At 38.6% G+C, this 24,377-nt stretch overlaps 2 protein-coding genes and 1 non-coding gene across 4 annotated transcripts; 1 reads left to right on the top strand and 2 right to left on the bottom strand.

The window, feature by feature from the left end:
- The first annotated feature begins 4 nt into the window (after nt 1–4).
- LOC135494755 (proliferating cell nuclear antigen-like) lies at nt 5–3,330 on the top strand. The gene is made up of 6 exons (XM_064783052.1): nt 5–433; nt 1,035–1,147; nt 1,448–1,527; nt 1,651–1,795; nt 2,085–2,261; nt 2,620–3,330. Exons 1-6 carry the CDS (start codon nt 204–206, stop codon nt 2,703–2,705), a joined length of 831 nt encoding a protein of 276 aa, XP_064639122.1. The 5' UTR covers nt 5–203; the 3' UTR covers nt 2,706–3,330.
- Nucleotides 3,331–4,310: 980 nt separating this feature from the next.
- LOC135490717 (phosphatidate cytidylyltransferase, photoreceptor-specific-like) lies at nt 4,311–16,641 on the bottom strand. Of its 2 annotated transcripts, XM_064776112.1 has the most exons (12): nt 16,479–16,641; nt 14,324–14,475; nt 14,006–14,102; nt 13,491–13,667; nt 12,971–13,090; nt 11,831–11,913; nt 11,289–11,445; nt 11,006–11,140; nt 10,518–10,538; nt 8,563–8,697; nt 8,185–8,288; nt 4,311–7,733 (listed from the first exon to the last, which is right to left on the bottom strand). In XM_064776112.1, the coding sequence occupies exons 1-12, from the start codon at nt 16,542–16,544 to the stop codon at nt 7,598–7,600; spliced, it is 1,383 nt and encodes a 460-aa protein (XP_064632182.1). In that variant the 5' UTR covers nt 16,545–16,641; the 3' UTR covers nt 4,311–7,597. The 2 variants fall into 2 exon arrangements, with proteins under 2 accessions (XP_064632182.1, XP_064632191.1); XM_064776121.1 differs by lacking the exon at nt 10,518–10,538.
- On the bottom strand, nt 12,227–12,443 carry LOC135499087 (small nucleolar RNA U3). The gene has a single exon (XR_010449224.1). It is a non-coding gene; the product is annotated as a small nucleolar RNA U3 (small nucleolar RNA).
- Nucleotides 16,642–24,377: the final 7,736 nt, after the last annotated feature.

The following is a 24,377-nucleotide window of genomic DNA, read 5'->3' as shown; positions in this document are numbered from 1 at the left end:
TGGCAAAACTGGCGCTATTGCGACTCAATTGGCGGGAAAGCAGCTGACAACAGCAGAAAATTACGAGTGCCGATTTCTCTTGTTTATCTATCATCATCCTCCTTCACGAACCCGATATATTCATCCGAATTAATCAGTCAGATTCTGTGATAAATATTCTTTGTCTGTGTTTATTGATTTCTCGCTGACATTCACCTGCAAACATGTTTGAGGCAAAATTAGAGAATGGAAGTATGTGGAGGAAAATTGTTGAGGCAGTCAACAAAGACATTATAGAAAATGCCATATTTGACTGTAGTTCCAATGGAATCAAACTCCAGGGTATGGATAGTTCGCATATCTGCTTAGTGCACCTTGAACTCCACAAAGAGGGTTTTGCAGACAACAGCTACAGATGTGATAGAAATATTGCCCTCGGCGTAAAAGTTGAGAAGTAAGTTTTCGTTGCCCGGCAGGCCTTGCTTGGTGGGGGTAGTGGGTGATTCGTCCTGTAATATCATGTTCTTATGTAGCCTATTTAAATTTGATTCGCACGATTACCTGATCCCATCGGCCATACAACATCTGGTCTGGACCGTTTCGACGACGAACCAGAGCGCTAACAAACAAAATGCGCAGTGTCGGATTGTCATATGCCTGGTGGTCGAAACTCATTTCTCGTTAGAAGGCCGAAACCAACGAATAGTGCCTGAACGGCAGAAGCCACTGTGACAACCCATTGTTCCGCGTGTAACGTATGACTAGTCTGCCAAAGAATGTAATGTTCGTCAAAATAATCTATTTGATCGCTGCACCAGTGCAGTTCGAGCGGATGGGTGATTTGTAAAAGGATTTTGTAGCTTTTCAGTTTCACTACTTATGTATAGCCTAACAATTCATAGCGACAAATCCCTATTTTTTAGAGGAGAGGCGGAATCCGCAAGTTCGCCCATACCGTTGTAACTTGACAAAGACACTTCTTCATTCAAGCAATGAAGCAGAAGCGTAGGGACAAATTACTAACCATCTACTAACTTCTGTGATGTTCTTTTCAGTTTATTAAAACTTCTGAAATGTGCCGGAGCAAACGACGCCATCACATTCAGAGCAGACGAAAATGGTGGCGACACGTTGATGTTGATATTCGAATCTCCTTCACCAAATGACGGTAAGGACAACCCTTTGTTCCAGGTGATAATCATGACTGGTCTAGGCCCAAACAAACTCGTAAAATCTAGGTTTTCCTACCATGAGAAGTGTTTTGAACTTGTTCACTGTATTTGCTGCTGTCAACTTGGTCCGGTGCACAGGGCGGCATTTGTAAAAGGTTGATATCCATATTTTTTGTATCTGCAAGTGCAAGTCAAGTGGGTTTAGTGCTTGGCCCCAGTAATTTACTTTCGCAAACAATGCTGTTGTTGTATCTCAAACTGATCGAGTTGATACATGTTTATTTTCATATTTTCAGATGACAAGTCAGTTATTACCAAAATTTCCAAGTATGAGATGAAATTGATCGATTTGGATCAGGAACATTTAGGGATTCCAGTAAGTAGTGAATGAAAACCTACAATAAAGCATAAACATGGCCAGTCATATGCAGCTTTTAAAGATTTTTGATGCATGTCTCACTGGGAAACCCCCAAGACTGACTCTATATCTAATTTCCAGGATCAAGACTACAGCTGTACGGTGAAAATGCCATCAGGCGAGTTTGGACGAATCTGCAGAGATCTGTCACAAATTGGGGACACCGTCATCGTCACATGTGCCAAGGATGGAATCACATTTTCGTGCAGTGGAGACCTTGGAACAGGTAATAGCACAGTCATTGTCTTTGAGAACAATGATCACCCTAGCCAGTGGATGAAGAACTCCTGGATTGCTTGAATGATTCAAGGATAAAAACTGATGGTCAAGTTAGTTGCAGTGATGACAAACACCCAGCTCGCTTTGAGCTCAGTGAGTGATGAAGAAAACTTGTTCCAACGCTAACCTTCTTCTGAGCAACAAACTTTTCCTGCAGCTCTTGTGATAATATCCAGTTGAATATTCAATTGTAAAAAGGTATTGAGAACTAAGCAAATACATCATTTTGATTTCAGGACAAGTCACCCTCCAGCAGACGGCCAATATGGATGTAAAGGAGAAAGACGCAGTTGAAATTGTCATGAAGGAGGCCGTCAACCTCAACTTCTCCCTGCGCTTCCTCACCATGTTTTCCAAGGCTGCTCCACTCTCATCTCGCGTGAAGCTCAATTTGGCCCCAGCTATTCCTTTGGGTAGGTATATTTCTGTTGTCTGTGTCGTCAGGTTGATTTCCTGATTCATTGCCCACTCTTAGAGAGAGATAACGCCGAAAGATAAGTTTCAACAGAGATGTTGTCAAATGCCCTGAACTTGTTTTCCTCAGTGTCTTGTGAAATGATTCTTGTGATGTAGTTGCAGTGATGACAACAGACCCAGCTCGCTTTGAGCTCAGTGAGCGATGAAGAAAACTTGTTCCAACGCTAATCTTGTCTGAGCAATTACACTAATGTATGTTTTTCAGATATGGTTGATCCAACATACTGGCAGATCAAAGCTTGCAGCCAAAAAAATTGACTGATAAGTAATTTTCCAAGATTTTTTCGTTTTCAGTTGCTGAATACGAAATCGAGGATATCGAACACCTTGGCAAGATCCGATACTACCTGGCGCCCAAATTGGATGATGAAGAATCTTAAACACTTCGTGAATATATCTCTGGACTATAAAGAATTAATGAAAGAATATCAGCAACAAATTCATTGTTCTGTAATGGATTGGACTGGACTGTTCATGTTGTGTGTACAACGTGAACCTGTTCCTTGTTTCTGTCAGACATGGGCACCATTGACTTGTTAGGATATTGAATCTGACACCAACATTCTTATCACTTCAACAAATATTTGTTCCTGTACAGCTGCAAGTCGCAGTGTGCTCTTCGATGCACACCCAGATCTGATGTTGATTGTATGATCTTGCATTTATGTGCTTCAAGCAGTACCATACGTAGCTTCAATTTCTGATATCATTTCAATTGTATAAGGAAAAGCTAGTAAATGGTATGTAAATATATGTTGTACTTAATTGTATAAGTTTGAGAGTAGTATCTCTGTTGTGAATCCCAACGCTTTGTTGTTGTGAACTGATAAATATATCAACCTCCGCAAGGAACAGACCTGCGAAATAACGTTAAAAGCCTGGCAACTGAAACAGGGGATAAGTAATCTGCAATATTACACAAAATAATGACATTTAGAATGGCTCTATCTACATTTGTAAAGTATGATGTTTTGTTTCTCTGAAATAAAGTTTTTCGAGATTGGATATTTTTGTTGTCTTCTCCATCTGTTGATGCTGAAAGAGCTGTAGTGGTTCCCTCAGATGTAAGCAGGTTCATTTTGCTGAATTACCTGATTCACTTGAAGTGATTGGATTCCTCTGAGCAATCTCTTTAGTTCTTTGGGTACCCAAGCCCTTCTGATTTTGAAAAGAATTACCTTAAAACATCTTGCCAGGAAGGATTTCTCATTCCATGGAACAGTGCTCTGCTCAATGTAGAACATAATATCAGCCCATATGGCGTTTCAAATCTGTTGATTGGATACTGTCCACCACTTTACCCATCACAGGTTGTTGACCACCAACCAGTTTGACACTCGCTGTGAGAGTATAAGGAGTCCTTGCATTTTAATAGACTTCCCCCCCTTAGTCAAGTCTTATAGTAAAAACCACATAAATGTAGTCCTTCATGTGAATATCAGTCCTCAAGTATCCTCCTTTCAAGGTGTAGGATGGACATATGCACAACGGTGGATCGGCATGGTAGTCCTTAGGTTTCAATCATATTATGTACAATCTCTTGGGTCCAGACTCGCACAATTTGGTCTTTGACCATCACAATGGATAAGGATAATAATAGTTGGCTAAGGATGATCGTCTTTGTGGTAAAATACTGGGTGATATGAATAAAGTCTAGCAATTGCTTTTACTTCAGTTTTGTACAGAAAGGCCCAGTGTAAATGTACATGGAGTTTTAGATAAAAGCATTTGCTAGTCTTTATTCATATCACCCAATGAGATGGGTTTGACTTAGAGCCTTGAATGGGTTGGATGAGAACGTCCATGACATCTTTACCACTGCTAAAAGTGATACTCATTTTTGCTTCTCACCTCATAGCAGTCAACAGATGGGAAAAGGAGTCCTGTGACCTTTGATGGAACCACTCTGATCACTCACTCTTGAGAGTTGGAGAAGGATGTGAAAGAAGGCTTTACAATAGATGAAACAAAAAAATGCTGTACAATTATCTTTAATTATCCACTTTATTTTGATCCCACAACACATGGCGTCACTTTACAAACACTGGACTGTGAAGCACCAGACAAATGTACACAATAAATAAGTAGCCTATACTAGTAGGCATATTTGAGAAGAACATTGTACCTGTAACCTACACTGATTATAACCTAACCCCTTTTCTTGAACAATCACCAACTTGCCTGTTTCAACAAGTATCACAATGCAAGTGCAGTCTCAAAGTTTATACCTTACACTATACATGTACAACAGAAGGGCTTTTCAACATTGGATCAAAATGGCAACACCTGCCTGTGAACCAATACTGAAACATGTATTTTGAACCACCCTTTATAACAGTTAGAGCCAGATAACAGTTGCCTTCGGACATAGACCTCCTCCTTGCTTAAGTGGAAACCTACCTCTTGTGTACATTATTTAAATGCATCACTACATATATTTCTAATATAAGAAACAGCAAGTTCTAGCGAAAGGTCAACACACTGGGGCACTTTGCAAGAGTGGACTAAAGACAAACTGAGGTTAGTCGCCTCATGCTGCATGACATCATTGGCAGAAATGATGCCACAGAAACCCATTAATACTGTGTGGTTTCCCACACTGGCTGCTTTGGTGGAATCGGCCTTTATCCACACTGGTGCTGAACTAAGGCCAGGCTAATAACAATATTATTTTACACTTGATAGTCTGACCAGCAGAGTGAAATGTACACAAGAAATAGAACAAAGATACATGCAGACACAGCGAAGAGGTGACTTACACAAGATGAGCCTAAAAGGTTTTTAACTGATTCACCAACTGATATTATACATGTGTAAGTTTACAGCAGCACATATTGTAGTAAACTGTGTAACATGTCAAGGAAAATCCACAAGTAGTTTCATTCAAATTGAGACACCCTTTTGCTTTGCTTTGCTTAGCCTTGATAACATTATCTGGATTTGGGTTTTAATCAATTTTGTCTGGAAGTAAATAAGTCAATTTGACACAGTTTTACTTTAAATGCCCAAATGGTGATAATTTACAACACTGTAATAAAACTATTGTTTCCGTTGGAAGCAGCTAAATTTGAAGACTATCTATTCCTGAAATACAAGAAGTAATAACTGGACTGGCTATTCTAAAACTACTTCAATAGAATATGTTTACAATTCATAACACAACAAAAGCACAGCCACATTTATGTCAACACGCTATGGTCAGTTACACTGAATATACACAAGGACGTCCCAATTACTCCAACATCCCTTTCATAATCTGAATATTTTATCAAGAGAAGAGGCACAGTTTACTCCAGGCTTTTCCAGCCTAGTTAAGTAGATGCCGATGTTCATCATGCCATCACTACTTAGTATCAGCTACGTTTGTTTTCAACTTGAATAAAGGTGATACATATGTACTTGGTTTAGAAACCCCTTTTGTCTCTGTAACTACTCTTGTTGAGTAAATACAACCCACTTAGTTCATTGGGTATTTGCCATATTCAAGTAAACTTTTAGACCTAAAAAACCCAAGTTGTTTACTATGTACAAATGCACTTCCATCTCTTGCATCGTATATCACCAGTGTTTGATAGAGTCAATTTACTTGATGTTTTGCAAATTCTTCTCCTCTATGCACTTAGTATTGAAGAAATGAAAATAACAACCTGAATCAGTGTTACAGTGGCTAAAACAATAATCTAATAATCAGCCAAAAATAGAATAAAATCGTACAAATTTAAAATCATTATAAATTAAGATCACAAAATGTCTTATGCAATGTACACTCACAGCATTTATATAAAGGCAAAGAGACTGAGCTACTTTGTCAGAAACAAGGTTACTGTAAACTGTGAAGTTTTCGCTAAGAGCTGGCAAATTTGAACATTTCGATTGGAAATACACAGGCATTCATTCTACATCCTTAAGGAAATCAATAATTACACCATCAAAACTGACTGACTCATTATGAAACGTCATGGGGCCAGTCAAACCTTGTTTTATGACAAAGCAACTTGGAATGCATCCACACTATGAAAGTTAACTATTGTACTATATAAATATTTAGACACTGTGCTTACGTGTTTAAGCCAGTTTAGGGGCACGTAAAAACAGGTTATTTTTTACCTGTTATAGGCCTATGATGCACCTCAACCGGCCTAATGACCGCAACACAGTAACAGCATGTTTCCTGACAGAACACATCTGCCGGCGGTTTATACCGGTAACAAAACAAAGAAACGATAGCCAGCAGCTTGGAGAGAAAACTTTCCATGTGGAGAACAGCATGGTTTCCTCCTCAATCGCACAAACTCTTTTCCCAGTATTGCCCGTGAAACAGTAAATTTTATAATGTATATGGTCGGTTTGCAGCTATCAGCTAAATACCGAAGATAATTAGGCAAAACCAAATCACTGACTCACTTTCTTTGTAATTGTTCATGATCTTTTTCCCATCAAAGATAAATGATGGAACTTTATTGATTAACATACAAGTATTGCACAGCAACCAGATTGAATAGAAGAAAAAGAAGTTACCTGCTTACACATTTAGTTAGAATAAAGTGAAACTAGTTTACTTTTAAACACATACATACCACGTGACAAGAAGTAAATGATGATTGTGAAATCTAAACCACAAATATAATATCTCATAATCGAATACAAAAAGTTGTGATGTTGATTTCTTGACATGTGAGTGAAGCAGGCGAAATCTACATATTATTTGAATATAACTATTACAATATCAACTTTAATAGCAATGGAGGAGATAAGGCTGAATTCATCTTGCCAAATATTTTAGAAAAAACAGCTGGAAAATCTGGTAATTTACAGTATCACGGTTAGTGCCAATTTCTTCACTTTGGAAAAAAAACTTGATTTTGAACAATCTGCTTCAATGGCAAGACACCATGGTTCTCTACACAGACATGGTACACTAAGGTAAGAGATCTCCTGTTCAGTTCATCCTAACCATGTCCTTTTCCTCCCTACATTGACGTACAGTAGACCTATGTACAATTTTAACATTTTAAATCAACAACTTCTTTCAAGAAAAACGGGTGTCATGAGAGCCATGACTTTTGTCGTAAATGTTCATCTCAAGTTGGCATGGTCAATTGTGTACATTTTACACAGGGCACTGAACATCAATATACAACTTTTTATTTAAGTAATTTATTTACATCAAATGACTCTGAAACAATGTAATCAAATTAACTTTGAAACAATGTAATACACATGTAGATGAGGATGGGATGTTGAATAGCGAGTATCAATCCTGACATGAGATTCACATCGTTGTCGAATTCATCAACGGGACTAGGCCGCGTCGCTGCAGTGTTTCTGTCAGCATCTCGTAGAAGTGTAGCTGTTCGTCCGGCTTCATTGCTAAGACGTGCTGTAGTAACTTGCTCGGGCTAGCCGCTCTTGAAACAAAGATGATAAAAATTTGAAGATTATGATGAACAACAGATACCAGGACAGCCAAGATAAGTCAATCCCAGTAAAAATCAGCGCTAGCTCCTTGGATGGTTATAACCAGGAATTAAGAAAGACTAGTATTTTTCAATTCTTGCTATAATCTATTGAAATTATTGGCCGAGTGACCATGACTTGGAGCTGGGAGAAAGAGTCCATCAAAACATTCTTCTCATGTTTCTCTGCTGGGCACGCTCAGACTCAGAGATAAATCAAAGTCAAGTGACTTGCTGAAATACAGTAGACATGTCTGTGCTCAGTATAAAAAAGAAAAATGTCAAGATCATAAGACCACTCCGGACCACTCAGTCCCTGCCCATCTGATTCTCAAGTTCTTGGGAGCATATATGGTAGAATCATGCATTGCAATCAATAATGTGATACAGATGAAATGATTACCTGATAAAGCTTGAGTAGTAAACATTGACAAACGTGGCCATTAGCAACTGGCAGTCAAATCTGTCCATGAGACCACCATGGCCTGGAATGGTATCGCCAAAATCCTGGAAAAGAAACAATTGTGATAAAATCATCGATACAGAGATGTGAATCATACTGGTGATTAACTATAGTTCCCATTCATCACAAATTGGTCTATTGAGGACAAAGTCACAACCAAAATGCAGGGGTAAGATCATTTTAATATCAGATAGTGGGTATCTATCAGGTCATTCACTCCAAATGTTGATGCAACAGCTTTTGATGCTAGAAATTATTCCTTACTGACTTTGGTTCCCATTTAGGCTTCAACTTCTGCCTGGAACTCAAGCTATGTACCTTGATTTTAAATGCCCTTTTGAATCCACTTGCAAAGAATCCCCCAAACGGTCCGATGATGGAGGCGAATAGAGACATTGAAATGGTGTGCAGCATGAAAGGGTACATCATTATTGTCCTGAAGGGGAATAGCACCTAAAACGAAGATGAATATATAGGCTCTACTTGTGTGAAAAATTTGTTACAATTTATCAAATAATATAATGTTCATATCAGTGTCTGATATTGAGAGTTTTATGAAAGGTCAATGTGCCATGGAAGCACAACAGTATAGCTACAACATTTTTTGGTTATGTCCTTCAGAATTGAAACCTGCTTACTGGCAACTTCTACGATGTGCCAAGAAGGTCATTGAACACTGTCAAATTGGCAATTTCCATTCAATTTCATAGCTCTTAAAGTCAATAAAGATGCAGCGATGGTCAGTACAAATGGTCTCATGGGTTCCACTTACTTTACGGTTTCACAAAGTTATTCTATCAATTTTGTTATCAACACCATCACCACTTTAAAACACAACAGGTTATCAACATATCAGAACAGAAAGATTTTTCAAGATTCACATACAGGAGAGGGAGATCACCAGTTATTTGGATAGTTAGCCTTGTTTGGGGAAAGATAGGTGGTATGAATTAGAAGCTTTTTGTATAGGTACGGACATTTTTTATTAGTAACCTACTTGGCAATATAGACACCAGTATAAATTTACACCAGATCTACCCCCCTCACAAAAGTAATTTGGATCATATACAGTGTGTTGCCATGCAATTTGAACATGAATCTAGAATTAACTCATGTCGAAGGGCAAAATGCTTACACCTAATACGATTGTGTCAAGAAGAATTTGTCATTCATGAGACTTAATGTGAAAGAATAGAATACATGGTAAGAATAGAAACAGGCATGAAGTATTTTCCTGATTAAATAAACAAGGCATTCTGATGACTGCATTTTGACTATGCTAATAAACCAGCATAGGAAGTGAAAATAGCCATGAGTGCATAAAAGGACAACACCCGACGTGCCAGCAGACTCCAAGTATGAAGAGACCAGTCGTTTCTGTTTGTTTCAGACAAAGGTCTGTACTGGAATCACATGCTATACCCCAAAGCTATCTTTAAAGGGAAGTTTCATTGGGAATTAAAGTAGCAATTTTACGTCCCGGGTTGATACAGAAAGTAATACAGGCGGTTGCTTGGTGAGCTATATTCTAGGACACTTGACCAGTGAGGCCTGATAAATGCCTGTTGATAATTAATGCAAAATATTAGATCAAGCAAGCTCGTTCATTCATTATGGCTAATCATGCTAATGATCTTGTTCCAAAAACTAGAGTGATTACTTGTAAATTAAAATTAAAGTGATTACTTGTATTTCAATTCAAAGGTTCTTTCAAACTAAAACATTATTATGAAAGTCTTTATGGCTTTAAATTACAAAGCTGGAAATTAGAGACTGAAAAGGATGTTGATAAATTAGTCTAGATGAAGAAGGAAGAAGTTAGTACTCTTTTCAAAGAAGAGGTATGAAACTAGACCAAGCTGACGACTGTGTTGTTTTCTAAATGATAACTAATGAAAATATCACTTTTATAATGCTTTTTCAATGGTTTTGGGAATTTTGCTTCCCTGTTCAAACTGAAACACTGCTCCGGTGCTTATCATATTTTGAGTTCTTTTCTAACTAAAATTTAGGCTATTCTGGGCACAACACCCCTTCCACTTTTCCGACCTCAAGCATCTGTGCCAGCTATGGGGTACTATTATTTTCAAAAACACCTCCCACCTTAAAGTTTTATCTCACAATCATAAAAACAAGAAACTCAACACAAAAACATAGTTACGTAGTTGCCAGCTTGTTCAAATAGGTAAGAAATGACAATAGTCCCTTCTAACCTATGAAGAGATACTAGCTACCAATAAAAGATTTCAATCCTAAAGAAGCAGTTAACATACCGATATAACCAAATTAGAAGACTGCAATTGGGAATCACACACAACATTCAAGCATTTTCTACTTAGAAATATTTAAAAAATACAAAAAACTACCAAAATGCAACTTTATACATGATATAGTTAGTTGGTACGAGTACATGTGGCATGGATGGTGGGAACTTATCTTACGCCAGAAGCTTATGCCTTCAAAATGAATTTGAAGTGATTTATCAGATCACACTAATATGCAAATTAGGCAGTTTCCTTAAAAATCTCACTGATATTATAGGTAAATATACCTCTAGTCCAGGACATTGTATAAGGTTTGGCAGTTGAGCAATGGGTCAAGCTTTTTGATAAGCTTACTTTCACCAAGGGCTACAGCAACAGAAATATGGCTCAAAATCACTGAATGAAAAAGCCAAGTGTTAATGAATAAAAGAAACATAAACTTAAATCAAAACAAACAAAAGATTAAATCATGAAATGTTGTGTACCAGCATACTTACTAAGACGTCTGGAACTTTGTATGCTGCAAGTTTGAAAACTGGATTTCTCTCACACTCCAGGGTGAGCTCGCCGAGCTTTTCAGAGTATTCAATGGGACATATGAAGAAGTCAAACTGTACCAGGAAGTAGGACAGCTGGAAATGAAAAAGATCACACAGAGTAGAATCGGACAGTAAATGTATTAATTTCATTTCATCATATCAGAAATTTGGGACCTGTTTTTGAGGAATGGGAGTGAATAGTTAAGTTGATTCCATGAATATTGAGAAGCATTTCACTTACTCCAATGCCAAATAACACAGTCGAAAATGCTCCCCCGATGAATCCTTCCCACGTCTTCTTGGGTGAGAGTTTGATGAGAGGCGTCTTTCCGAAGAAGAAGCCAAACAGGTACGCCATGATGTCATTGCAGATAATCATGGAAACTGGCACCAGGAACCTGAAATGAATGATTGAACAGATCACACAATGCAGAAGATGGACACAACTGGCCATCTAAAGTACAACATGAAATTATTTGTGGGAGACAACCCCCCATTTTGACCCCCAAGACTTTGACATTGCAAGCCCTGGCATAATACGAGGGAGGAACCCTTTGAGTCAAAATGTTCCTGCACAATGAAGATTAAGAGAAACTCGATGACACAAAGGTCCTGGAGACACCCATGCTGAAAAGGTGGTACCGCCTGAAAGAATTAGGTATTACAAACATATTTTAGGAGGCCAGGACAACAATCCAGTAAACTGGGAAATATCTGAGGCCATTTTGTTGCCAACTTTTCACAACCCTGCCAGGCCAGTGTTTATCATTGATCTCTTCTTACCATATGAGTCCAGTGAAAATATTTGCCATGATGAGATGCGACTGGGTGACCACAATCAACAGCGTCACATGAGTCCATCCGAACTGAAAAAAAACAACAACTATTAAATCACACAAAAGGTAAATCAGTATTGGCAAGTCATGGTTTTAAATAATGCCTGAGACAGCCCAAAGAATTTGATGTGTCCCAACCTTTATTCAAAAGCAAAATTGGTGTATAGTAGGGGCAACAAGAAAAGCCATAAAAAGTAGGAAAGGGTATCAAAGACAATCCAATTATACTTTTCAGTATCCTCACTCATCAAAACATCCTTTGGTAGGAGTTGTCTAAGGGACAATGTGAAAGGAGTATTGGCAGTTAGATAGTTCTATTCTTTGTTACTTAAAAAGTTGGCAAACCACTCTGAATGTGATCTCTCCCTCCAACTCCCCCATAAGGGAGAAGGAACGATCCTCAATGACCAAGGGCAGCCACCCGAAGGCGGCACCCAAAGCCTGCTTCACGCTCAGGAGAGACCACTTTGACTCATCATCGTGGTTTGTTGTCCAGGATCAGTTTTACCTGATGTCCTGGCGATACATACTATAGAAATGATCCCTAAAAGTATGATCTTAGAGAGATCTGTGCAGAGGGAGACCATATCAACAAGCCTTTGATCAATTGATTGGTTTAGTAAATAGACAAGCTGATTTTTTTCCTTCATGTACTGCTGCCAAACCTTACCCAACAATATGATTATCCGTACACGTAAAAAATGCTCACAAATTATTGAGTTTTTTAGTAAAGCTGTTTTTGTACAATGTAAATCAGAAACAATTTATTTGTGTATTAGAACTAGATGAGTCTTGTAATTCTAATAAATGTGGCATAATGGCCATCTTGTGGGAACAGTCATGCCATCTGTGGACAGCAGGGCAAACTAGACCAATCACCTCTTGTAATCACCTTATATCATCCACATATCCTGTACATAGATTTTTATGATCCGAAACTTGGGATTTCTAAATAGTATTTGAATATCTGTCTACAAAATGGCAATGCTGAAATTTATATCATGTATTATGTAATTGGATATTTTCTAATTCAAGTACAAAATTTCAAATTTTTTAACGAACAACATCGGCCTTTAAAATGACTTACCAGGGTGAATTGCTTGAGGTAATGTTTCTTCACTAGACTGAGAACAAAGCCAACCACACCACCGCAGTAGAGGCAGAATGAGATGAACCGATGGTACGTCACAAAGGGTGACAGGATAGCCTGAAACAGAAATTCACAATTGATCATGTAATTTGTTGTAAATCTGACAGAAACTATGATAGTATGTTTTCTTTGATCGAACAGTACATGGGGACATTCCATTCTTTGTCGTTTGTTCTGCTGCATATGGCACACTCATTATATAACTGCATAATGACATAGCGACCCGACAGTCTAATTTTAGCTCAGATGAACTCATGAATCAATCAAAGATACGCGATAAATTTAATAAGTCTATTGATTTTTTCAAAATTGCGGCATATCGCGTGAATCAAAAGCAGGTGGTGTAAATTGGTTATATCAAGCAATGCGATCTCACAAGTACTAAAAATTGGCTATGTCCCAAAACTGCGAAAAAATTGTCGGCAATATTTCCAAGTTTTTGGTAAGAATGCGTTACCTGTTTTGACATTATTACTCCAAAGATGTCAAAGAAGCTTTCTCCGTAAAAGAAATAATTTGACGTCAATAAGAAGTACCAACTTAGTGTTCGGAACCATGGCAGATCATGTGACTTGTACACGACATAACCAATTGTGATAATTTCATGGAAACACTTTACTTGGATTGCAAGTACCTGCAAAGAGAGCATGACATTACAAGGGATGTAAATGTTTGGATTTTTGGATACTTTATTCGAGTCACCAGGAAGCAAGGATTTTTACTATCTTAGGCCACAATCTATGAAAACACATCTCTCAATAATAAAATATTATCTGAGGGTGACACTTTTTTGTCCAAAAAAATGAGACAAGAGCAAGGGACATTCTTATTTGGCTCATTATTACATGGAGCTCCTACCTAGAAGTAGGACAATATTTGTAAACTTACATTGCACCCGGAAGAAACCTATGATTTGAAAGACAGTACCCTCCATTGCTCTAGACGAGTTCTATAGCAGGAGGAAGTACTTACTAAAGCCACCATGGCTAGTGGTCCGAGATAAATAACAAATGCAAAGCCTCCGATCATAACCCACGAGAAGATTCCCCGAATTATATAATTTCTCCATCTGAAAGAAAAAGTAAAAGTTTTGAGGCATAAAAAAGATATTTTCACGACCACAGTCCGGCTTCTAGCATATTAAGCCCAGAATTGAATGATGCCAGATACCCCTTTTCTCAGAATAAATGAAATAATTTTCTTTCTTGCCCAAGTTTATAACATCCTTGTATAGCAAACACTTACTACCCAATTTTTTGTCCTCTTAAGTCAGACGGAAAAAAATCTCACCGTGGTGGCAATCCTTTCAAGCTCGCCTCCAGTACCTCAGGTGTGGAATCAGTTCCCTGACCTACGTTAGGGGGCGCCCCATCTTGTCCTAGCTCAGCAGGATTGGCATCACCATCTTTATCCTTTTCTTCAGCTGCCTCAGCAGCAGATACCTGGAAGAAGGACACATAAGGTTTCTGACTAGTAAGAGTTTCTAATTGAGACTGCATGTATTGTCTGTATGTGACCAAGGGCAATTAGATTCCCTTTTCTGGAAGATAAATTTTGGTGAGATTCAGAGAAAGTCTCAGATTTAACAGGATTATACACTTCCCAATAAACCTTTTTAATAATTCATGTGACAATATGAGTGAAATTTTCTTATGGCCATCTAAAAGTTAAGAAAAAACACTAAAATGAATCAGTGGCGATACTCCAAAGAGTTGAACCCACAACCTCCTTGTTATGCAACAATCAAGTGATATATAAGACATGTAAGTTAATCAATTCATTTGTCTAGGGGTTAAAACTAACACACAGAAACTGTGACATTCAAGAATGTGACCACACCCACACAGAGATAGCCATCTATATTGATTTTTACCACATGCAGTCATGGTGATAATGGCAAGGTTGACAATCTCCTTTCATGGCTGGTGCAATGCACTTAGCAGCGCATATAATTCATAATTCACTGATCCACTACTGAATAGTCATTCAATTATAATCCTCCCTTAGCAGCAATGAGATTGAGAACAGGAAACATCAACAGACACCACATTCATGACTGATGCAACGATGGGGTCTTGGGTCGGGTGTTTGTTCAATTAAGTATCTCTTTATGAATTCTTCTCACTTTCTCTTCAAGAAATTAAGGGAATATTCATCTCTATCTTCGTCATGCATTATCAATTTATAGCCTCAGCAGATTCACCCCAACCACCATACTCTCTCCCCCTGACATTTACATACAAATAACCATGGAAACCTGTCGGAGCAAATTTGCCTCGATAGCATTGATCCACTTTAGACGTTACAGCTCTGTAGCAGCTCCGTCGCCTGACTTTGATGAGTGTAATCATGAGAGAGAATCCAAATATACATGAAGGGGAAGAGCGTTTTAATGGATAACTAGTGATAAGTTATACCTTTCCAACAATTGCTTTGAGAGGAAAATGTTCAAAAGTCAAAAGGTGACACAAATATAGTTTTTTTCTGACCTTGCCCAAGTTAGATATGTTGTTATGTACCATCTGAGTGTTCATTTGGTGATAAATTAATCGCCTGATGACCAGACTGAAATTTAGCAAAGCATGGTCTGACAGACAGCATATAATCAACAGTAACACAAGTATTTATTATTAATTAGCCCAAACTTATGATATTCAGAAAAGAAATTCAATGACAATATTCATCCACACTTTAGTATACTAACAAGAAGTACCTTGAATGTTGTTTTGAATGAACTTCCTTGTTTGAAAATAACAACTAATGAACTAGGACTCAGTGCTTCATGTAAGAAATTTGCAGGAGCTCAATCAGTTAAGCTCCCCACCTTGCTGAGGAATGCAGTTGCACTCCTGCTCCTCAAGCAGCTTGAAAGGTGCAATTTCTCGGAAATCGCGAGGAGCGCGGTCAATCACGTGCCTGACAGAAAATTGAGGAGCGCTGAGGGGCGCGAGCGCACTGCGCTCCTGCTTATGTGAAGCACTGAGGACTAGCCTCACTAGGAGCCAAACTGAACTGTTCTACATTAAAGTCCTGAATTTTGGCGATAATACATACGACCATGGCGATAGGCCTTATAGGTCATGTGCCTGTCAATTAAGTTGTCTTGGTCATTCACACGAAACAAAAGGCCTAATATTTGATGCATGTAAATTGTAATGATTGAATGGCGGCATCTATCTGAATGCTCATGACGTCAGAAGCAAAATCTTCATCTTGTGCCGCCTGGTATTGATCAAAAAGGCCTCAAAGGAGAATTGAAGGCAAGTCACTACTATGGCGGAGTTGGAGTGGGAATGGAAGTGCTGGCACACTCACTCACTTGCACTCAAAGCATACACTACCACTAGCACTCACTGCACTGCATCATGATCATCATGTAGCCTAGCCTACAGTACATGGAAAGTGGACAAGTGACATTTTCAATCGCATAAATCATGATGATTACCTCACTATCCGCAACTGATTTCGATTCAGCGTCCTCCTCGGGATGCCTTCTCCTAACCTCCGACATATCAAGCTCTAAACCGGGAAATCGGGGAAAGGGAATGTATTATATTGGCAAAAATTAGATAGATTAGAAATATTTCTGCTCGAGTAGATTTGTTGTGATCTCGTGGCAAATCCCGTTGGACAGGTTGTACGAGAACGATACAAATTGGGTTAGTTTGTCTACTGTCCAACGGTGGCAGCACCATCCTGTCCGACGTCATCACACAATTATCTAATCGTCTGCCAGGTGGTAAGTTCACTGAGCGGGAGCTTCAAAATTTCTTCTCAAAAAAATTCGATTTTACGTTTCTTTTCGCAAGTAAAGACTTTTTTGGGCGCTAAGTCGATAGCTAAGATATCATAGCTCAAACATACATAGATTTTGACACGTTGTTTTCACTTTTGATTGATGCAGTATTTCATGATTTTTGTGCAGTGCGCAAAATATTTTCATGGCGCCCATATTTTTGACAAATGGGCGTTCATCTCCTCCCAAAAAAATGTCGATAGGGAGTTCAACCATACTAGTCGAGTTGCCTGATTCAGATATTTGTGTTCTATTCGTATTTCTGCGTCTGATGAACTAGATTTTATAAATAATTTGACCATTTTTTCGATTGAAGAACGTACACCAAAAAATGATAGGCGAGAACGGAGTACAAAGTTTGCTGACCATGTGCTATGCAATGTACATTGTGCGTGCATTGGACTGGATGTCGAGTTCAGAAGAGGGATTAAAGGGGGACTATTGGCAGGTGACTAATAATATACACAGCAAGGGCCCTGGGTCATCTCATGTCAGATTCAGCACTAAATATATTCCTCGTACAACTTTACAATTCCTTGGTTCAATGGTTGTGCCTGCCAGGCAAGCCAAGGACATGAGATTCCTGTTGCTTTTAAAGACAAAGTCACAACCATGATGATGTTATGGGACAAGTTTTCTATACAAATTTAAGAGCTTTTGTGGACCATCCTTGTGCAGTCAAAGATCGACGCATACAAGGTTGAGGTCTTTGGGACAGATTCCAAGGTTGTGCATGAAATGGACATTAAATCCGTGATGTCTCCTAGTCCTACTCCAGATTGAAAAATCTGAGATTGTGAAAGTACTTGATGAAATCTTAACAAATTAAGAGGGAGATGTATTACCAAACAAACCAAGAGAAAACAAGCTCTTTTGACACAACTGGTATACAAGATGTAATTTTAGACCATTTGTGCAGGGGCACCTAACATTGCCTTGCTAGAACTCAATAGGAACCGACTCCTGCGGTTGAAAATTATGATACATTATCTTTAACTGTTTGCCTTCTTTTTCAGCCGTTCATAAGGTAGTTCGGCAACCCATCACCTTCATTCTCCATCTTACTGGTCTAGTGAAGAATCCATTGTCTATCGTAATCCATCCCGGCCACTGCATCTGAGGGACTTTGTCAGGACATAGCTGCGGTAGTATGCAGTAAAAGTTAGCTTGTTACCGATGAAGATGTGGTCCGCTGCAAATTTGCAGCGTTTAGAGAGCATCAGTCAAATAGGGGCCTACAGCTAACGGTCTGAGGTTGTGCCAAGAGCCAGAAGACCGTGACGACAGCAGTCACACACCACAATGACATTCATTAGTAATAGAGAGACCAGTAATAATTGATGATGACGACAACGACAGAGGATAATGATCTGTGAACAGGGGTGATGGCAACTTGCTGTGCCGCATAGCTACAAGGTGACCATTTCAACTAGACTACCTTACAATAAGAAATTGTGAACCAGTCAGCTAGATGATGAACGCTTCAGAATATTGAAGAAATTAAGAATCTCTTTGTGTTACTGTTATATCCTACACAAATCTAATGGTATGAGTTCTTTTTCAGCCTGGTTTCAAGATCATTGGAGAGAACCAGAACCACTACAGTAGAAAGCCTGGGTTAGTTCAGCAAGAGTGGATGTCACCGAGGCTGTCCAAGGGAGACCCGTACAGTAAAAGAAGACTGCTAGAATTTATGCCAGTTATAATACATGTAGTTTGGTTTCTTTTTCAGCTGAGGTCCAAGATTGGTGCTGCATCAGTCACATAGCCCCAGAGAAACCATCCCAGGATGCTCGGAGACGCCTCAAACCTCAAATCGAGAACGCATGCTGTGAACAGTAGCTGAGGGCCGCACCAAGCTAACGATTAGTAATTCCCGCCCTGTTGCCTGCTGCATGAACAGCAGAGCTTGAGAAACATAATAGCATTTTGTGTAAATTTTTTCAAATTTACTTGGAATTGGGCGAAAGTTCAACTAGAATATGTTGTCACAGAGGCTTTGCAAGGCTGCCGACAGAGACATGACCGTGGTTGATGCCAAGGAGGGTCCTCATTCACTTCCTACCTTGGCAATTAAAAAGTGGCATGATAGTTTGTTTCCTAACAAATATGCTCTGCTGTTGGGATGATTCCATTTGGCTGTGATCTGAGCCAGTAGGGGGAGTGATTAAGATTCTAGGACCTAGTGAGAAAGTGACAGCTGGTCAGATGAAGACTCGCCACCATAAGTATAAGAGAAATTTGGTGGTGGGCAGGTTGTTGATCAGCTAGTGCCAACCCGGTCACTGTCTCCTTGGTCACCATGCCTCGGTCAATGAGCAGACGAAGCACCCAATGGCTCCGTCGGGAGCACATCGTCAACTTCAGCCTGTAGTCAAACCAGTACGCACAAATATCTTGGCTGCTAGTCCTTGGCTGCTAGTGATGGACGTTGAGCTTCTCAGTACCACTGTATACAATGACCCCATTTTTTGTTGGATTCATTTTCACTGAGGAGTGGTCAATAATGATAATTTCAGGCCAGTCTGATTGTCATCAGTTCAGAGAGTGATTACCTGACAGTTATGTGGAGTTCCCCCAATGTGTTAACTTTTTCATTCCATTTGTAAATTATGATTGCTTGTTGGGCCTTTTGTCCATAGAAAGATTTAAAGCTGTGCGATAAAGCACTGATTACTAATTGTAGATTGTGAAATTTGTTGTAATTTGTGTTGCCCCTTTTGTCCTTGGCAAATGTAGGTGAGATTGTATCATCCTAGTGTCAACTTTGTAGTTTCAGCCCTGGATGTGATTTAAAAAATTAGTGCTTTTTATTCATTACTTGTATTTATTAGAATAAGAATCGTACAATTTATTGTCATTTGGTTTTCCTTAAGTGTATGGCATAACATTGCAGGATTGGAGTTGCAAAAGAAATAAAATTATAAGGCCTCATTTCAAGCCAACTGCTTTTCATTAGGACAGCATTGTCTGCATCCCTGTTTGAGTCCACAGTCCCAAGAAATAAATTCTTTGACTGGCTGGCAATCCAGAGAGCTCTCCTTAAGAATACTGTGAGTTTGGATGTAGAATGCCCAAAAAGTGTATGCTCCACTCCTGAATTGGTTATGAATAGGTGTTTTTATGGCTTTGCCATAGGCCTGATAATTTCAGTGGTCTGCCAAGATGTTTGACCTTTCAAAAAATCAGCCAAATGTTTTGTTAGCCATGAGTGTCTACACCAACCCCTTATCTATATTACCTGAGGCAGTGTAACAACCAGTGATGGTACTCCAGCAGTGAAGCCTTTCATGCAGATTGTGACGTCCCAGCTATGAGACCACCTATGTTGCCACCTGTTGTATAAATTTTCCACTGCAGGGGATTTTGGGAGGGAGGGTTGCTTGTTCCCTTTCTCCCTGGATGCAATCAATCTTTTATTGAAGGATACTCTGAGGTTTTTATTTCTACTATTATAAACACTAGCTTACAATTAACTCGTCTATCAGCGAGCGATTTACCAAAACTTTAAATTCATATCGGGCCATTACTTGCTATGGGAAGGTACATGTCTTGTATGTCTCCCTGTCGAGACTATGTCACAACCAATCTGATGGCAGTAGCTGCTACAATGTCCCAGATCTAAATAGTAGTTACAAGCTGGCTTTTTGTCAAGGAGGCTTTGTTGATTTACCCGAGGTGAGCCGTGAATGCAGTGGATGCAGTGGTATTCCTGGCTTGAGGTTGCCCAACTTTCTTGAGAAACACGTGACCGGACACCAGAAGCTTACGCCTGCAAATTGAGTTCATGACGTGTGAATTGCTGTCCAGTACCAGATGCATAGGTGATACTGTCCCAATCAACCTAGACATGCATGTGACAATGTCACAATCAGCTACAGCCGAACACACAAAGAGTTGAATGTCCTATTCAAAACAGAATTATTATCACAGCCATTCGAGTGCAGAATTCACCATGTTCATGTTGACAATATCATGATAGTGAAACATGACAGAATTGAAAGCAATTCGATGTCAATACAAAATAATTTTATTTAGTAATAACAATTGTTCATGACCTCAAGAGAAAATGACAGATTTTACCACAACTGAACCCAGGATTTACTGTAACATAATGTTTGGTGAAAACAAACTACTTTTGTATGAGCATGCTGACCACATGTTATGTCCTTATGAGGGGAAACATGTAAACCGAAATTGATGTCCGGATAGGAAAGTATTTTGAAATTGTTTGTCCTTAACAGACAGGCGGCGCCACTTTCTAACCCGTCCTATATTTGGCCGGTGCACATTCTAGTCAAGATGTGTACCCAATTTTACTTGCAAAATATATACCAGGTTAGATGCTGGCGACCTTTAAATAGTACTAGTTACCCAGTTGTTGAAAGCTGAAGAGGCTATAAGCCTATTAGCCTCATAGACTATTACCCAGACAGTAATTCTACAATGACCAATAGCATACACAGCCGGATTATATTTTTCCAGACAGAACTGATTTTCTACACCGAGCTGAAATCGCCACACACCAGTGACAATCCTATGAATTTCTCTTCAAACCCCTTCACCAAGATGTTCTTTATCAAGAATGGCATGAAATTTACGGAACAGTACTCTCCCAAATGCAGTCTTCAAATTGTTTTCTACTTAATCCATCCCAATTAAATGACCAGTATACCCCCATCCCCAGCTCGGTAGCACAAGACATTTGATTTATTCAACCCCTTGCATGCGAACAACACCACCTGCAGATATTTCCCTTTAATAAAAACTAAGAACTTTTGACAAAAAGTAGTTTACAGATGAGAGTGCTAAAAATTCAAAATGGCCACTGTTGGGTTGAATGAGTAAACTAGCCATAAGGAGGATGAGAAAGTGTGTCACAGTTTACCAGAGTTCTTGACTCGCTGAGATGATGTCTTATTTTCTCTGTTTTTGCAGGCATTCTATTTCATTTTATTGAACATGACAGGTAAATTTGATCACTTGACTGCGTTTTGAGGCATTCTTGGGGTCTTAGTGTTTCATTGAAGTATTAAGTCAAAAATATATTAGGGAGCAGTGCTCACCTCACATGTTTTCCCTGAAGTAAATAAAGAACTCCTTCGTGACAAATTTCCCCATTCCTCCTTGAGGCGAGTTGACTCTTTGACATCAAGAGGTCAGAGAAACTACACATACAAAAGTGCAAAAAGCTGCCTGTGACAATAAATCACTTGATGAGTTATCCTGAGATAAAAGTTTAAACATTTATCTGACACTGGTTACCAAAAATTAAGACACCTCTCACAATCATTGTTGTTAATGGTTTTCAGAATTCATTTCAGCTTTCACTTGAAGGAGGAAAGATTACCGAAACTGAAAATTAAGATATTAAAACAAAATTTGCATAAACTATCAAGAAAGAGGCGAACATGAAACTGATTTTGAATGTGATAGATGTCTTCTCTTTGTTGGCATCCAGTGTTTACACAGCCTTCTGGAACAGACTTTTAAAGACGGCTAGGCATATCATAAAATAATGCACAGTCAGCACTTATCTGGTTTACAGGTTTCCTGCATAGACGGTAGTATTGGGGTTTATCGGAAAATGTACACAAATGCTCCACATAATGTCAGTGTGCATTTTCAGATGTACATGTACATTGAATTTGTCGCACTGTCTATACACAAGCTCTGTAATTATCAAAAACTGCCAGCCCAGCATTATTCAGAGACATTCCTCATTAAAAAATTTCCCACTCTTATTTTTTAATTTCCATAATATAAAAGTACATTACATAAAATGTTCATTTATATTACCAAAATTTATAAGCGAGCCTTACATGTTTCTGACTGTCTCCTGTCACTTAATCATTTTATACCAATATGCCAAACTGGGGCACGAGATGTACATTATAGACTGTTACAGAAGACTGTACGTTCTATTGTAACTATAATAATTATGAGATATATTATTTACACAACATTACATGAGGTGGCTGCTCCAACATATTACCCACTCTAAACTGAGGTAATTAATGTTTTAAATCAGAGAACTGAATATAAACATATGTAAATACGGCATCTTTACCCCCCTACATTCAAAGCGGCCCAAACTGTAAACCTCGGACAGCAGTGGACTTGTTGTTAAAGAGTATTCGAGTGTAAGAAGTTTCTTAATAAGATGCTGTCGGTAAACATCCCTTCTGAACCACTTTTATCTCACCACATTGAGTTCGAAGGTTCAGTAATGCGTTTATTAACTGCTCCTTTCAAACATCCCTAAAAGCATTCTGGAATGCAGAAGCACTTTTAATACGGTTGACTTGGAAAAGCGCTTTATAAAAGACAAACTTTGACCTTTTTAACTCACAGCTTGACAAATGATTGTAACATATTTATGCTGAATCAAGATTAGGCATTGCACACTCTGATTCAGTGATTCACTGACTTAAAGATTTGGATTTGGGTGAATATCTATCACCACCTGTAGGATCTAAAGGGTTGAGAAGCAATTAAAAATACTTGTGACTCTTTCTTAAAAAAAAATTAATAATAATGATTGTAGATACTGATAAAACTTCCGTCTCTGAATTTTCGATAGATTTAAGAAATAACATGAATGACCTCAGTCTAGGTTTGGATAATTTGTATTCCTACTCACTCTGTACATCATAATTTACACTACTTACACTGACACTAGGTAACAACCTTAACCCCGTAACAAAAACAAATCACCATGGTTATTTTTACATTATAAAGGGAAACAAGATATAATTTGTTCAAATGGTGAATGTGATTAGACGTAACAACTTTTTAAGATGCTGGACTACTCATCTGTTCAGGAATTGAACTCAAGTTTCTATTTCTGAGAAAAAAATAACAAAACAACTCTGCCAATGAAGTTATCATGATTTCAAATGCATAGAAAATCATAAATAATAAACAATAAATTTGCTCCAAGACCTCCCCCCCACAGCCTTCACACTCACAGAAAAGTAGTCAAACATATCAAAAGGTCTTTTGAGTGACAAAACATTTTAACAAGTGCAATCCTAAATCAATGCCATTTCTAACGTATTGAAATAATTGTACCATCTCAACCTACACATTGCCTCACTCATAAACATATATAAACTAAACAGAGGCCACATCAAAATATAACTGTGGCTCCAACAACCAAGATAAGATGCCGTTTAGTCACATGCTCAGTTGGTTGAAGCGATAGTCATTTCTGAAAGTGGCCAAAACCAGCAGTTTTTAAGTTCCAAAACCGTGACTTTTAAGTAGCATTACTTCCACAATCTCTAAAGAAGATAATATTTTCCTATTCCCAAACCATGTTTTTCACCTTGGTATCTCATATTCCCCCATACAATTTTGTTTTTAAATTCCGTTGCAATGACAGCCATCACCACTGGTCACCTATCATAGTCGTGAACTATGCTACTTGATTTTATATATTTATAATTTGAGCTCCAATTTTTAAGAATGGGCAAACAATTCATTCTCATACTCTCAGACATACATGTATGTCAGGCTTTTTGAACCTCCTGGCCAGACTCCTCC

The sequence above is a fragment of the Lineus longissimus genome, chromosome 1, assembly GCF_910592395.1.
Source record: "Lineus longissimus chromosome 1, tnLinLong1.2, whole genome shotgun sequence".
In the NCBI taxonomy this organism is placed as follows: domain Eukaryota; kingdom Metazoa; phylum Nemertea; class Pilidiophora; order Heteronemertea; family Lineidae; genus Lineus; species Lineus longissimus.
Note: the sequence above shows the minus strand (reverse complement) of the source record. Positions and strands in the feature narration are given on the sequence as shown.